General features: G+C 45.4%; 1 protein-coding gene across 1 annotated transcript in view; it reads right to left on the bottom strand.

The window, feature by feature from the left end:
- The window catches only part of COLGALT2 (collagen beta(1-O)galactosyltransferase 2), an 80,453-nt gene that overhangs the window by 31,007 nt on the left and 33,518 nt on the right, over window positions 1–15,928 (bottom strand). The window contains exons 3-4 of the mRNA XM_028530761.2: window positions 2,321–2,431; window positions 389–506 (exon numbers count right to left, since the gene is read on the bottom strand). Coding sequence (XP_028386562.1) covers window positions 389–506; window positions 2,321–2,431 — 229 coding nt within the window. The remainder of the gene's footprint in view (window positions 1–388; window positions 507–2,320; window positions 2,432–15,928) is intronic.

Raw genomic sequence — 15,928 nt, 5'->3', positions numbered from 1 at the left:
CAGGGCGGTTAATTTAATCTTGTTCCACAGTTAACTTTTCACATCCACAGAATTCTTCTAAAAAGTTATTCAGACTATTTACATTGCTTTACTACAGCATCCCCCATGAACTGCAAAGATTCACTGTTTATGCCTGTTACATGGAAGAGTTTGAATTATTCAAGAGCTCATTTACTTACTGAAAGCGCCTGTCAGAAGTGGGTTTGCAATGAGACCCAGGTCCCCCGACATTAATTCCCGACATTTCCCCCCCGGTGCCTCCATTGAAAAGCAGGGTAGTGACTACCCAAAAGATTGTTTTGATTGACTCTGTGATCCTAGTTTTTGGACAAGCGACTCGGACACATTCTAGATAACAGTTGCCAAGAAATCAAACGTGTGACTTTACCAGAATGTAGTCTGACCATTTCTCCCTCGCAGTTCGAAGGGCGGCCTGGCGCAGTTTCATCACGTGCGCAAACCGGGAGGCCGGCCAGTGCTTCGGGCCAATTTCATCAGGATAAGACCTAGAATAAATAATAACAATAGTAGTAGTAGTAGCTTATAATTATTGAGTGCTTACATATGTCAGGCACTGCGTAGTAAGCCCTTAATCTTCCAGTAATCCTAGCTTGAAGTAGATACCATTGTTACTAGTATCATTCCCCTTTTACACATAGGGAGCCTGAAGCAAGCAGAGATCAAGTAACTTGCTGTTTACCGTACTCAAGACTCTTTACATGAAATGTTTCAGCGGGTTCTAAAAGGAACCCATGGAGTCCCTACTAGGTGAGTAGAATCATCCCTCAGTATCTATGGGGGCTGGCTCCAGGACCCTTGTGGACATAAAAATCTGTAGATGCTCAAATTCCTTATATTAAATGAGTAGTATTTTGCATATAACCTATGCACATTCTCCCATATATTTTAAATTATCTCTAGATTACTCTGAATACCTAGTAAAATGTGAATGCTATGTAAGTAGTTGTTATTCTGTATCATTAGGGAATAAAAGCAAGAAAAAAAAAGTCTGTACATATTCAGTGTCGATGCAACCATGGTAGGCCTAACTACACAGTGTACTTTGGCAAAAAAGTAACAATTTTTTCCCAAATATTTTCGACCCACAGTTGGTTGAATCTACAGATATGGAACCCTCAGATACGGAACCCACCAACTGTACCACTATTCTCTCCACTTCATACAGGAGAAAATTGGTGTAGAGCAGTTTAAATCACTTGCTTAACGCTATGTAGTTAAGAAGGAGAACAGTCAGAATTTGAACCCAGGTATAACCCAAAAGTTCATGCTGCTAGGTACTTTGTAAAACATTTCACCACCCCATACATTTGGAAATTTGTAGCGTAAAAACACGGGCAGTAAAGGATTCCATAGACCTTGATGCATTGACATGTCCCAGGGGAAGGGAGGGAGGTCACGGAGCAGATGCCCATCCTTGGAATCCCCGGCAGCCTCCTCCGGGCAGCCAGCCCAGGGCACAGGTGAGTGGTCGGTGCGCTGGTGGGTACGCTGGTGGGTGCACTCTCGAGAGCCTTGCCGAAAACTCCTAACTGGTGGGGGCATGGCTACTGTCACTCACAGGGGCCCAGACTGGCCACCGCTTCAGGTTCTTGTGGCTGTGCTGGCAGCACATGAGCCTCAGTGAATGAAAAACCACAAAAACTGTGCAAATCAGATTAATGAAACTATGTACCACACTGGCATTCTCTGGACTGTCTTCCTCTATTATTGTTTCAGCGAAAATCAGTACAGTTCCTGTCTTCCTGACTATATTGCCATCCCGAAGAATGCCCCCCTTAATATTTCTCACCCTAACCTTGTCATACAATATACTTAGTTGAAAACCGGCGACAGAGAAGATTACCAGGATGCAAGGCAGGTACACAAAGTCTTTCTGAGCCATTGCAATTAGGCCAGATTCCATTAAAAGGAGCTCCAAAGGGTGTTCAAAAATTTTTATAGTGTTCAGATTTTGCAGTTAAATTTTGCTTGATATGTGGGTCATACACTTGGATCTGAGACATATATATATATATATATATATATATATATATACACATGCATAATAAAAGTATCAATATAGAGAGAAACTAAGGACCGCAAGCTGAGATTTGAAATATATATATGAGAACCAGTGAGAACCTGAGCTTGGCCGGTACCTGCCAGAGTAAAGAGGAAGCAAGAAAGATGAAGCTCTGTCAAAAAGAAGAAATTTACTAGATGAAAGACAAGAAAAGGTCGCGTGTGCCTCGGAGATTGGACACCTGCTTAAGGGAGGAAGGTGAGAAATGAGTTCACCAGGTGTTCTCTTGCTACTCACTCAGGCTCGTCCATGGGCCGCCACTCCACGTAGTGGTACACTCTCTGCACATTTCTCAGCCACTCCCTGAGGATCTCTGTTGTGTTGTCCACGTTGTGATCGGTGGCCGCCCTGCACAAGAGAAAGCACAGCCGAGTTCAGTCACGCCATCCAAAGGAAGGGGGGGACATCCGAAAGACCTCAGGCTAAGTGAAAGGAGAATGGCCAGGTCTAGAAATGGTGCCTATGAAAATGATTCTGTCGCAGCCTAAACGGAACAATACATTCCTACAGACAAAGACGCTGCTTCATCGAATCACCCTGTGTCATTAGATCCTTAAACGAGGCTCGGCCAACAGCAGGATGGTAAGTGGTTGTAGCAAACCTGCACAAGCATAAAATGAATTAAACAACTAAACTGGAGTAAGTTAATTGATCTTCTTGGAAATCTTCCTGTTTGCTTTCATTTTTGGTTAACCAAGATGTAAACCCTGCCTTTTCACTTCACTAACAATTACCCTTCATTTGAGCAATCAATCAGCTGCATTTTCAATTGAAGTCCACGTGCAAGTCCAAGTCCAACAGAATTGTTCGTTGCCGCTGCTGCCGCAGTCGCGTGCACTAGAGAAAAAGCCGCAGCAACTGTTCCCAGGATGCAACCCAAAGCCTAAGGTGTCTTCATGGGGCTGTTTTGGACTAACTTTGCCGTCACTTATACAAAAAGAGTAGCATCAAAAGCCTTCCAGTAATGCATAAGAAGCTTATTTTGTTCTACTTTGAAAGTATAATGGACTGATCCACTTCTAAAGGAGCTTCATTCACTTATTAAAACAAAGTATTTCCATATTATATCACAAAGCAAACTCACGCCGTGTAGAAGGTACACATCTAAAACAAAGTCGGAACATGTGAAAAGGAAGAGATATACCAATCAATTGGGGGGGGCAGAAGGAAAGAAAGAATTATAATCTTGACATCAAATGAGGTAGAATTTAGGCCAAAGCAATTAGGCACGACAAAGAAGGATTGTAATTATGATTCTAAAGGCTATAACTCACATCAAAGACACTCATATAGTTCATGTGAATATGTTCGTACCTTCCTATAGTACAGGGGTTGGCAACCTTTGTAAGGGCCATGAAGTAACTACTTAGGCTTGCAGGCTGCACCCTCTCTGCCCCAGCTGCTTACCTCCGCCATCCTGGCAGTGGTGGGGCAGTCGTAAACAGCATGTAAAGAGATGAGCACTCCTGTCTGTCAATGAAACTTATTTACAAAAGCGGACAGCTAGTCCACAGGCTGTAGTTTGTTTGTGAACCTCTGATGCAGTAGAAAGTATGGAAATTGCAAGGAAAAACAGAAACACCCATAGTAAGAAATGTTACCATCCTCTTTCAGTGGAGGACGGTGCAAATGGAAAAAAGTAAACAGATAGAGAGTATCTACAGAATACATTCTAGAGACTATTTCCTTTCCCAGGACACATGGGACAGTCAGCAAATTGTCCAACAATTACATGATACAGAATGACTCCAAAATATTAGAATAATGTCAATAGCATTTTTTGATCAGAAGGCAATAAAACTAGAAATTAGCAATAAAGTAAAAAACACAAATATTCCATTGAATATTCTCTATTAAACAACTATTGGGTAAAAGAAGAACTACAAATCAATTTCAGAATGGATAAGCATGAATAATGAATACATTACCTATTTTGGGATACAATTACAGTAGGCATCAGAGGGGAAAATGTAGTTTTATGTTCGTAAATTAATAAAAATAAATAAGTTGAATTCCTACTGAAAAAGCGAGAGAAAGAGCAAGAAAACAAACAAACATAATGAAATAATAAAGATAAAGGTAGAAAGTCGTGATGTAGAAATCAGAAAAAGAGTAGAACAAAAAATAAAAATACTAAAAAAATTTTTTTGTGAAAAATTAACAAAAGACAACAACTAGTCAACCTAATCAAGGCAACACAAATATAGCAACAAGAAATGACAAGGATGAGGAAATTATGGTTGATATGGAAGAAATTCTTAAAATAATAAGCAATTGCTCCGTACGTGGTCATGGAAATTAAATTTAAAAACTAGATATAATGGGACATTTCCTAGGAAGATGCGTGTTAGCAAAATAGAGTCCAGCAGAAACAAGAAACTTAAACAGAACAATTTCCATGGAAGAAATAAAGAGAGAAAACAAAACAAAACACGCGGCCCAGATGGTGTCACAAAGGAATTCTACCAGACCTCTTAACAGACCAGATATTCCCACTGCGATGCAGCTGGTCCTCCAGAGCACAGGGGAGAAGATCCCAAGTTCCTTTAATACGACAAGTGCTGTCGACATCTAAACCTAAGGAAGACACACACACGGAAACCCACAACATGCACACACACACACAAAACTAAAGACCGTCTTTTAATGAACATATTGCAAAAATACTAAAGTATCAGCAAACAGAATCCAACATCCTATTAATAAAATATTGTATAGCCTGTGGTAAGACCGTTCCATATAGAGGAAATCCATCAGTGTAGTTCACTGTGTTAATAGATCTGAAGAAAGTCATACGGTTAGCTCAGCAAGTGCTAAAAAGATCTTTAACAAAGCTGAACATCTATTCCTGCTTTGTAGAAACCATATTATATAATTTGATGAAGCATGTAGCCCCAATAAAGTCAATAAAACACATACTAAGTATAATTTAAAATAAAAGGAACAAAGGAGGAAGGGAAGGGAGGGAGGGACAGAGGGAGAGAGGGAGGGCAAACAGAAAAGAAAGGCAATGCAGCAGGTCCTCCCGGCAGAGAGAGCTGTGGGCATTGCCAGCAGCACGGTTCCCTGGGCACGTGGCCTGGAGAAGAGCCAATGAAGAGCTGCCAGCAGTGGCCACTTCTTCCATATATGGCAATTTTGGGAAATAGGCTTTTGTTAAACCCAATCCATAATGGCTTTTGTTCTTTCAGCCTGAGCTTTTGGAGGTCACAGCAGCTCCAAAAGTAACACATGAAATCTTTAATAGAGAGAATATTCAGAAATGTTCAAGAGAAACAAATCGTTAAGCAAAGCAGAGTGGAACCCAATGCTACATAGGGAATAAATTTCCGTAAAAGACCAAGTAACCCGAAACTTCGTCAAGTCACACTTAAGTCATAAAGTATAGAAAAATGGGATAGAGGTGTGTGACTCTATTCAAAACTTACTTTCTAAGATAAATATTTGAACTAAAACTAGTCTTAATAAAGACCCAGGCTACCTTATCTACTTCCAAGTCTCTTCTGGAAATCAGGTTAGAACCAGATCCTCTTTTCAGAACAAGGTTTAGGAGGGAGGGCAGGGGGCCCTCAGACCCATCTGGACGTGGAGGGACACGGGCGCCAGGTGCGCAAGCACCTTGGGCAAAGACAGGATAACTCCCGGAGGTGGGAAATGGGACAGAAAACAGCACGGACAAGGACCACGGGCTCCATTGAGGTCTCGACTGTGCTGAGAAGTACAACGTGTCAGCGAGAATCCCATCTATGTGACACAGCCACAAGCCACCCAAAGTCCGGCAAAACAGCCGTGAAGGGCACTCAGAGAGTCGGCCCCTGAAACTGGGAATCAGCTGCAGGCACCTTATTCCTCACTCCAAATAGTATGAGTAAGTTAAAACGAAACAAACAAAAATTATCTTGACTACAGCGTCAGCCAAAAGCGCTGAACATTCTATGGTATTCCCAAATTGCTTAGAGTATCAGAGAATTTATACAGCATCCAACTTCTTGTCTTGATTACTGCTTCTCCATCACACAGGACTTAAGTTCTCTTTGCTTTCCCCGCACATTGATACATTTATTTCCTAATGATTTGAACACACTTGGCCTTAGTGTATAAAATTTATTTTCCGGGTATACAGACTAAACAACGTCAAGCTCGAAGTATCCATTACTGACAAACGCCCTTAGATATTAGCTGCTTGGAGTACACAAAGATAAATGTGTCTGATTAAAAACAGAAGCACGGACTTTAAATACTCTTCTTGTTGAGTTGAAAAATGTCCTATATAGTCAGTGCCCCAAGTTCTTGATTCTCTTTGTTTGTCAGTTTATTGGGTTCATTAGATTCCACACACGAGTGAGTTCATACGGTGCTCGTCTTTCTCTGGCTTATTTCGTTCAGGGTAACGTTCTCCAAAACCAGAGGCATGGATACACGGAACAGACTGACAGGTCGCAGAGGGGCGGGGGTGGGGGACTGGAGGAGGTTAGTAGAGGAACATATTTGCATATATGCACCGCCCCCGGACGCAGACAACGGTGTGGTGAAGACCTGGAGGGGGTGGGGGCTGAGTGGAGGGGGCCAAAGGGGAGGAAAATGGACATCAGTCATAGTGTCAACAATACAAAATGAAAGGATTCCCTTTGTCCTCAGGCTTCCGAGGAATAGAAGGAGACTCTGGCTGTGGTCAGAGGTCCGTCCACACGGCCTCTGAAATGCAGGGCCAGTCACTGTCCCAGAGGAAGGGCAGCGCTGACCACACCCGCCCACCCACCGAGGAAGGCTAGCACGCCCCCCTCGAGACTGGTGCCCTGCCCTCGCCCCGCCCCCCGCCCCGTGAAGGCAAATCAACAGAAACGCAGGCAGACACTTCCAACTGCTGCCTTTTAATCCCTCTGTCACAAATGTGTTTCCGCTCAAATACATAATCATGAAGGCACGCAGGCGCCGGCCCATTCAGAGAACCGGAGGGAGAGACAGCAGAGGCCCAGCTGCGAGCTCCCTGGAGGAAACACGAGGCTTGAGTTAGAGGCTCTATTTTCAGAGCCCCGCGGAAGGGGCCAGCAGCGCGGTGCCTGTCCTGCTGCGAGGCTCCGCAGGCACCTGGACACAAAACACTGTGTGGCAGAGCTGGGTTTTTCCGTCAAGCCAGGAGGCTGAGGACTCGGGATGTGTGCACCGCTCGGGGGAAGCCCAGGCGTCTCTTCCACCCTGAGGGTTCCTCCCCACCCCAGGGAACGTGAGCGCTGTCTGGGGTCAGCCATCCTTCTATTCCGACCAGAAAGGGAATGGGCGTGGCCGAAGGATGTTTTGAAGAAAACAAAGGATGCGCGAGGAGACGTCTGCAGAGGTGGTCTGCCAGGGATGTACAGTCCCCCTCACACCGGAAGCTCAGTGTGTGAGCACAGGCACGCACTGGCTGGAAGACCATGCTCTTGGGGGGCTGGGACTATTCAGTCTTTGCCTCGATTCCCCAGCCAGAGTGGGGGTCACACTTAAATCTACAAGTCCTCCCCTCTCCCTCCCCCTGGGTCCCTCTGGCTCAGGGTCAGATGGCCAGGAGCGGTCGGCTCTGGAGCCACGCCAGCCCCCATGTCTCTCGTGTTCTCTGAAAGGCCACGTTGGGGCAGTGACTTTTCTTGATCTCTAGGGAGCGCCACCAGGACTTGTCACCACCAAGAGGTCTCTCTCCTATGTACGTAGGAGAGCTGCGCCCCTGATACAGCTGTGGTGTTTGCAGTTGGTCCCCTCTTCGTCCTTACGTTTCGTTGGCTTCCTTTGGAGCTAGTGCCTGCGGCGGAAGAGCCGGCAGCAACAGGTGCAAAATCCACGTGGCCTCAGAGGGAAGCCTAGGCCAATTGTCACAATGCTGCCCGCCCGCTTTCCCTCCGATTCTGCTTCTAACTCCTGTTTCCACTTCCTCTTCCTCTTCTCTCGCTCTGCATGTCAGAAGAAGCCCAGGAGTCTCAGATTCAAAGTCAAATTAGGACAAAGGTAAACATGTACCGCAAATACAGCCTGTGCAGGGATCTCCTTGGCTAAGGAAGTTCCCGGGCCAGCAGGTGCAGTGCCCCTGTTACAGGGGCAGCGAGAGCTCAGAGAGCAGAGGAGAGAATACACACGCCTGCAGGATGATACAGCTTTGCTACTTTGGCTGTGCACCCTCCCACCCCCACAAAAAAGAAATCAAGATTTCTCTGGCAAGGTCTAAACACACTGACATTTCTCCTTGGTCCAAGTCAGTTTCCATTCCTCAGTCTTGGCTCTTAAACGACCAGCTGACTTGAAATAATTAGCACTGACTCATTTATTTTTACAAGTCCTACTGCAGTCGTGAGGGCCAAACTCCCACCAGTGAGCATGGGGCCGCGGGGGCCACGTAAACACGCGGACCGGGTCTCCCAGCAGGTGGACACACGGAGACCGAGCAAACGGTACCCTTAATCGCTTCCACCTGCACTGACCCTCAGGGAATGTTCTCGGCTCCCCTGCCACCCCACAAAGTCTAGACTTCTGACACCACAGAACAACGAGACTGCGCTCTCGTTGGAAGGGGCAGGAGGAAGGCAAGACTGTGGAGCAGTTGCCTCTGCTGCTTCTGTACGTCTCCCAGAGGCTTGAGGGAGGGTGATGAGACGGACAACACACTTAGTCACCACCTGGGCCATCCACATCGTGGCTAGTGAGTTGGCGCCAGGGAACTTTCCAGCCGGAGACGTCAAAGACTGCCTTCTTCGCCGTCCCTCGGTCTCACTCGCTCAGAAAGGCTCACTGGTGGGGGAAATGAAGAGCTCCACCTTCGTACAGAATTCCGCTCTCGGAAGCAACTGGGGCAGTCTGTTTTCGGAAAGGTCACGTCATATCCCACCACTTCTACGTCTCTTCCCAGGGGCAGCCTCACTGACAGCCGTCCTGCCAATGCTCGGCCACTCGGCAAAATGGGATGGTGGTCCCTTGCTTCTCGGTGATGGCGTGGGGTTGTGTAAAAGCTAGAATCCATCTGCTGGGTGGAAGCGACATGTGGATGTGGTTAAGGATACACATGATATGGATTGTGGGGGCTGGAGAATTCTCCCGGCCAACAAGCCTTTCCCTAAGTCCTACCAAGTCCATTAGTAGCAATTCTTCCTAATGAATGAAGAAATCTGGAAAACACACGTCTCATAAAACCTTCCCCACCAATAAAGTAAATGTTTATCCTCCTCAACATCTCTCCTCGGGATGTCTCATTTAATCCCACAAACAATCTCAGGCACTGCGCACCTGAAGGCTGGGTGAGAGTGCTTTCAGAAGGAATGTCTGATTCTGGAAAAGCAATCAGACAACAAATTGACTTTATTCCTAAGGGCCAGAAAGAGGAGTGGTAAAATCTGCCGACTGACCACCGAATAGTCCACTCAACATCAACATGAACTTAATTAAACATGTTACAAATGAGCCTTCTCTTGACACTTGATGCTGAGCTACAGTGTTCCTCTCTTGGGTAAGAACCCCTCACCCAGATGCCACGCACAATCCCACTTTAACCCTAAACTAGGCATTATTTTTATCTCCCCTTTTGAAAGAAGAGAAGGCTGGGGATGAGAGGTTACGACTTGCCCGAGTCAGGCAAAGGGGTGGGTGTTCGAGCCTGGACTTTTTCCTTCGGGCATTTGACGCCCCATCCCAAACTTACGTCAAACTCCCCCCGCCACGCTCACCCACGGAGTGAACTCCCGCCTGTCAGCTTGGGGGAAGTTCTCTGCCTCGTCAAGGGCGTCAATCAACACGGCCGAGATGAAAATCTCGGGATGAAAGGATGAACGTGTCCCAGGGGAAATAAAACAAGAAAATGGAAGGATACATCATTTCCCTCTAAGCTCTGTGAAGTTTCAATTCTGCATAATTTTCCTTGGAGTCAAAACCCTGGGAATTCTATGTGAGTATCAGTGGCAGTTTTGAGACGAGATAAATATGTTTCTCATGTGTTTGAATACTCTTTTTCCCGTTTCTCTTCTCCTTTGTCCTTTGTTTATTTTTCTTCTCACTCTTTTTCACCCACTCTTCAGTTCTCCTTTCCTCTTCCTTGTGGGACTTTCAAATTCTATGAAATTCTTTAGTTTGTGGCTGTGCCTGGAAGGCACGAAGTTACTGCTGAAATGTCCCTTCATGGTCAAGAGCGAAGGCACCGATTACCAAAGAGAGGGCGCACAGGATCCAGGACCCCATTCTGCAGAAGCCCTGGAGCTCCCCAACTCCCAGACACCTCAGGCTTAAGTGCCCCGTATCTGTAATTACACAGTGATTCCCTGCCCATGCTTCCAGCATTATGTAGGATTGTAATGAACTGGTTCTAGGTCTTTCTCCAGCTTCTTCCAGTTTCTTCCCTGAGGATAGGATTGTTCAATAGCTAACAGAGTTTACTGTGTGAAACAGGCATGTATCATAGGCTTCATGACTGAACAAACAATTTCAGGGGGACTTTTTCCAATCCAACCCAAAATCTAGAAAGGCTGAGCACAGATAACATATAGGAGTGAAATGGGCCATGTATGAGCTAACAGTGTGAGCATAATGTTTTCAAGGTTCATCCCTGTTGTAATATGCATAAGTATTTCATTCCTTTTTATGGCTGCATACTATTCCACCGGATGGCTATACCACATTTTGTTCATCCATTGATCGGTTCATGAATATTTGGGTTGTTTTCACTTTGTAATTATTATGAATGCTGCTTCTATGAACATTCATACAGAAATTTTTGTCATTTCCCTTGAGATTGTTGCCCACATCCTAGAAGCCTAGCATCTTGTTTGAAAAAACAAATCAGCGAATGATTCTCTAAAATTGTATATTCTGCCAGCAGGTATTACTTCTTATTGTGATTCTATTCATTTAATTCCTCAAAGGAAATGCTGAAAACGCACATTAAGTGTTGGTCTATCTTGTTCCATTTTCATATACAGGTTCAGCTGCCACATGTGATGGGTTTTCTGAGAAAAGTGTGATTTCTAACATCACAACCCATTTGCTTCCGAATTTCCTGTATATTTCTCAGATCATGTGTCCAAATTTCTCACTCAAAAACTGTGCCCGCTGAACAGTCAAACATTTAGCACGTGCTCGTCGAATGACTAAGTGAAAAATAATTAATGCTGGCATAAAAGGAGGACAAAATAAAAACATACTCCCCATGTTTACTAAGCGCCTACCACATCAGCAAAAGTAGCAGCAAATATAACAGAATAATGTTAAGCCCGAGTAAAACATTCTGACTCATTAAAAGCCATCAAACTTCTTCCGTGTTTCCCCCTTGAAAAAGGTGGGCTAGACACGGGAACAAAGACAGAAAGGATCCACTTCACAAACTGAATTCAAGGCTGTTTTCCCACAGAGTCACCTACAACGAGAACTTGCTTCCAGCTGACGAAACATCGCAGTCCCGTCCGTTGCTGCTCCCCAAACCCGTTGTCTTGGTTCCAATAACAACAGGCCCGGCCAGCTCAGGAGGGAGGCAGAAAATGTTTGCCTTGAGTCTACCTGCTCTGAAAAGTTTTAAGTCTGACTTGCCCACATCACTTCCTTTGAGATGTTTTCACTTGGGGGCGGTGGGGGGAGGGGTGGTTACCGTTTGGCAGGTGTTCCGATTCCATGAGTGGGCTCAGGGACATTGCGGAGTACCGAGGCCTATTTTTGAGGAGTTTTGAGTTATTTACTCTTGTTCACGGTGGCAGGCTATTCTGATGGCATTTTTCCCCCATGTCTGTGATGGAAAAGTACTGTCAGAAGGAAGGAACAGGCTGTGCTCCTAACATTTCCAGGGTCCACGTGGGTTTGTACGGATGCATGCTGCTGGGGGGGTGGGGAGCTGTGCATGAATCCGCCGCCCAGAGATGTGTCCTACCTCTGTCACTCACCGCAGTCCCGCAGAGGGGACAGCAGCGGGGGCCAACAGCCGAGCGCTCGCTGCTGGTCGGGCACTGAACTGGAGCCCTGGATTCGTGACCTCTCCTACACACTCACAATAGCCTCATGATGCGTGTTCTTGTTCATCCTTTCATAAAGATGAGGAAAAGCAGGCACCTCATCAGAAAGATGACACCTCGTGTCCAAACCTCAGAAGCAGCTAAGAGGGAGAGCCAGGCTGGAAGCCAAACAGCAGGGCTCAGAGGACTGCCTTGTGAAATATTACTCTGAGGCTCGTTCTGAAACTGTGCTTTGGAGTGAAGTTGCAAACAGGAAGAAATATTTTAAAGAAGGTAGAGAGCAAATTGTCATTGTGGCCTCAAAGTCCTCGGTCTATCAAAGGCTTTGTGTTATTAGTAAAATCATCCGGCCACAGGACATTTAGGTTTGTTTGCTTATTTTAATCCCCACCCAAGGCCGTGCCTATTGGCTTTAGAGAAAGGAGAAAGGAGGGAGAAAGAAGGAGAGAATAGCCTTCATACATCGACTGATAGCCTTCTGTACGCACCCCGGCTGGGAACCAAACCTGCAACCTAGGCATGTGCCCTTACTGGGAGTGGAACCCCCACCCTTCCAGTTTGTGGGACAGTGTTCCAACCAACTAAGCCACATTGGCCAGAGCCATTTAAGTAATCTTTGAGACCACAGGGGTCACTGGCCCTTTGCATGTCTCAGGAACAAACACGCCCAACCAAGCCTTCACAATCTGGAATAACGCCTGGAACAGCAAATGGTGCTTATCAATAGCTGATTGATTTCTCTCTTTGATGTTTCTCAAACTATTATGTTGGTTATCTCCTCTCAAACCGATAGGTTTAAGGATCTTTGCCCATGCCGTGAATGGAGAAATAAGGTGTAGGGGGGAAAATGGCAGAGACACTAACTTTTTAAAAAGCCTGTCACAAATGTCACCTGGTGACTTTGGAGGATAGGACAAGGATGCTGGATGGTAGACTTCCAAGGTTCTGGAGCCCGCCCTGGCTTCCCCATGTGGGTCAGACTCCCTGGTAATAAGTCCTTTTGGTGCCACGGTCCTCGTCTCTCTCTCGTACTCACCACAGTTGCCAGTTGGGCTTTATTTCTGTGGTGTTGAGTGACCTATTCCAATCCCTCGTCTATCAGCTCCATGGAGGCAGGGCCATGTCTGTCTTTGCTCACCACTGTGCTTTCATGCCCAGGGCTGTGTCCAGCATCGGCACTGAGGGAAGCGTTGCTAAAGGAATAACTGCGTGTGAGATTGCCGTCCTCGCCCCTCTTTTTAAGCACTAGATATTTGAAGTGTGGATACTATACCCGCACACAGTGAGACAAGTTTGGGGAAATATCTTTTGGGGCACTTCCATTCTGTTTCATAATCCCTATCTGGAAAGTCTGAGTTTCACACGGGCCCTGGACACAGGCGTGGGGTCCGATACTGTTTGGTGGCGAGCTGTTGGAAGGCTCTGGGGGAGCTCAGAAATCTGTCCCAAAGGCCGCAGGGGACAGGATCGGTTGTTTTGAAGGCAGCATCCAGAAGCCATTCGGCCAGGGCAGCGTTCAAGCAAATGTAATTGTTGTCGATGGTAAATATGGCAACAGGTGAGTCATTCCCCTTCCCGGCTTTCATTAGGGTGTGTCCTTTGAGTCAAATTAGAAATCCAGCAACAGGGCTTGGCACTGACCATTATAAACAGAGCCTAGTTCCAGCCAACAGCGGGAGAAAGCTGTGACTTCCCTTTCAGACCTACAAGAGGGCGCGCAGCTTCCCCAGGACCAGGCAGGACCACGATACCACCTCCTGCTCTCTCTTCCCCAGGCTCACGTCCGGCCATGCCTCAGGCACAATTGTCTTTAGATGCCACTACGTCCTTCTGGGGCACCCGGGACACAAAGTCATCGCTGTCCAACATTTAAATTTCACTTTCCCAGAATCCCCTGACCAATTTTTCAGCCCGAGTTTTCTGTAAATTATATCATAGTAGGTCACGGTGAAGTTCTCATTTTCATTCCCACATAGCTGAAGTGTAGAGAGGGAGTAAGACATTACCAGAGCCAGGTTCAAACTCACGGACCTGAGTTTCTTCGGCAGAGGATCAGAGCATAGCCTCAGGTAGACAAACTGTTCATCGGGACTGCCATTTGCAGAAAGGCATGACAAAGCTCTTTGGTATAACATAATACTCAACAATGAACATTTGGTCAAATGAATCATGTATTTTCTCCTTTAAAACCCGCAATATTCTAGGAAGTATTCTCCCATTCTTATGAATAAGAAAACAGTCACAAAGCTAGCAAAAGATGAACCCAAGATTAAAGTCTACGTAACCTGTAAATTAAAGGTGAATTTTCAAAAACAATGGATAAAGAGATTTCCTTCAGGTAAAGTCTCGAGGGCAGGAATAACAAAGTACCTAGCATACAATCAAGAATTTTATGTTTGGTTGGATATTTAAAAAAATAAAGTCAAGTGAATCTGACCACGATGTTTGTAAGTCCCATACTGTCAGGGAGTCTGTGTTTGAAGTGGCTTCAGGAACCCTTCAGCTAAACTACTTAACATCTTTATGTCTTTGTTCCCTCATCATATTGTTGTAAAGACTAAGAAACAACATATGGGAAAATAAACAACAAAAATATGGAGAGAAATGACAACACTGATGCATAATATCAATAGTCATTTTTTTAATATATAAAATTTCCCAACCTATGTAGCCAGAAATTATGACTATAGGTAGCTCATCAAGAAAGTAAATTCTACTGTAATCCAATAAAAGGCATTTGGCTTAGGCTCAGTAGAAAAATCTGAACAGCCAAGGAAATGTAAAAATTTACAGTAATCTATTTGCAAAAATGCTTTTTGACCCCCAACCTTATAATGAACAATGCCAAATAGATAGTGTCATATCTGAACTTAGATTTAAAGAAAAATTTAAATGAAACATTAGCAATATAGAATACAATAGATGTTTTGAACTTGAAAAAAGAAATATGTACTTGAGCTACCTGGAGCCGGAAGGCGGGGTGAGAGTGGAAGGGACGGGAGTAACCCCCGGGGCATCCTCTTCAGGCCTAACCTTCTGCAAGTGAAGACCCCCAGGCTCAGGACACGGAAGCCACACCAGGCCAGCACACTCTCAAAGGCTTCCAGCTGGTGTGTCCCCTCCCCTCCCCTCCCCTCCCCTCCCCTCCCCTCCCCTCCCCTCCCCTCCCCTCCCCTCCCCTCCCCTCCCCTCCCCTCCTCTTCCCCCCTCTCCTCTCCTCTCCCCTCCTCTCCCCTCCTCTCCTCTCCTCTCCCCTCCTCTCCCCTCCTCTCCTCTCCCCAGCCCCCCTTTTCCTCTTTCTTTCTTCCTCTCTCTTTCTCTCTTTTCCTTCCTTCCTTCCTTCCTTCCTTCCTTCCTTCCTTCCTCCTCCCCCCCTCTCCCTCCCTTCCTTCCTTTGACTATTTGTTTTCCTAAGAAAACTTTTGGGGTTTTCCTCACAATTTTTCGTTTAGTATCCCAATGCACTTACAGATACATCACCTACTTTAATACATTCAAGTATATTATCTTCATTTATAGTCTTTTCATTGTATGAGGTTATTTTAATTTACCACCTTTGCATAATCTCTTTTTAATTCTTACATTTTGCTTTTAAAAGTATAATCCTTATTATTTTTTACACCTCCTTTCTGTTCTTAATCTTCAACCCTGACTACAACAGATGCATATTTTTAATTTTTCAAACTTAGTGGGTTTTGCTCTTTTAACTGCTTATCTCCTAGTCACTTCATTAAACAAATCTTATGTTTCTTTTATTTTAAATCTTACAGTATCCTTTCCCAGCTCTGGCCTCATTACTCTGGCACTCACGGCCTAACACAGTGCCCATAAGAGACTCAGGTGACCCCTTTGGGCTAACGAAAGGAAACCTACATGAGGAAGGAGATGCATAGAG

The sequence above is a fragment of the Phyllostomus discolor genome, chromosome 14, assembly GCF_004126475.2.
Source record: "Phyllostomus discolor isolate MPI-MPIP mPhyDis1 chromosome 14, mPhyDis1.pri.v3, whole genome shotgun sequence".
In the NCBI taxonomy this organism is placed as follows: Eukaryota; Metazoa; Chordata; class Mammalia; order Chiroptera; family Phyllostomidae; genus Phyllostomus; species Phyllostomus discolor.
The sequence above is the reverse complement of the archived record's forward strand: the minus strand, read 5'-3'. Positions and strand labels throughout refer to the sequence as shown.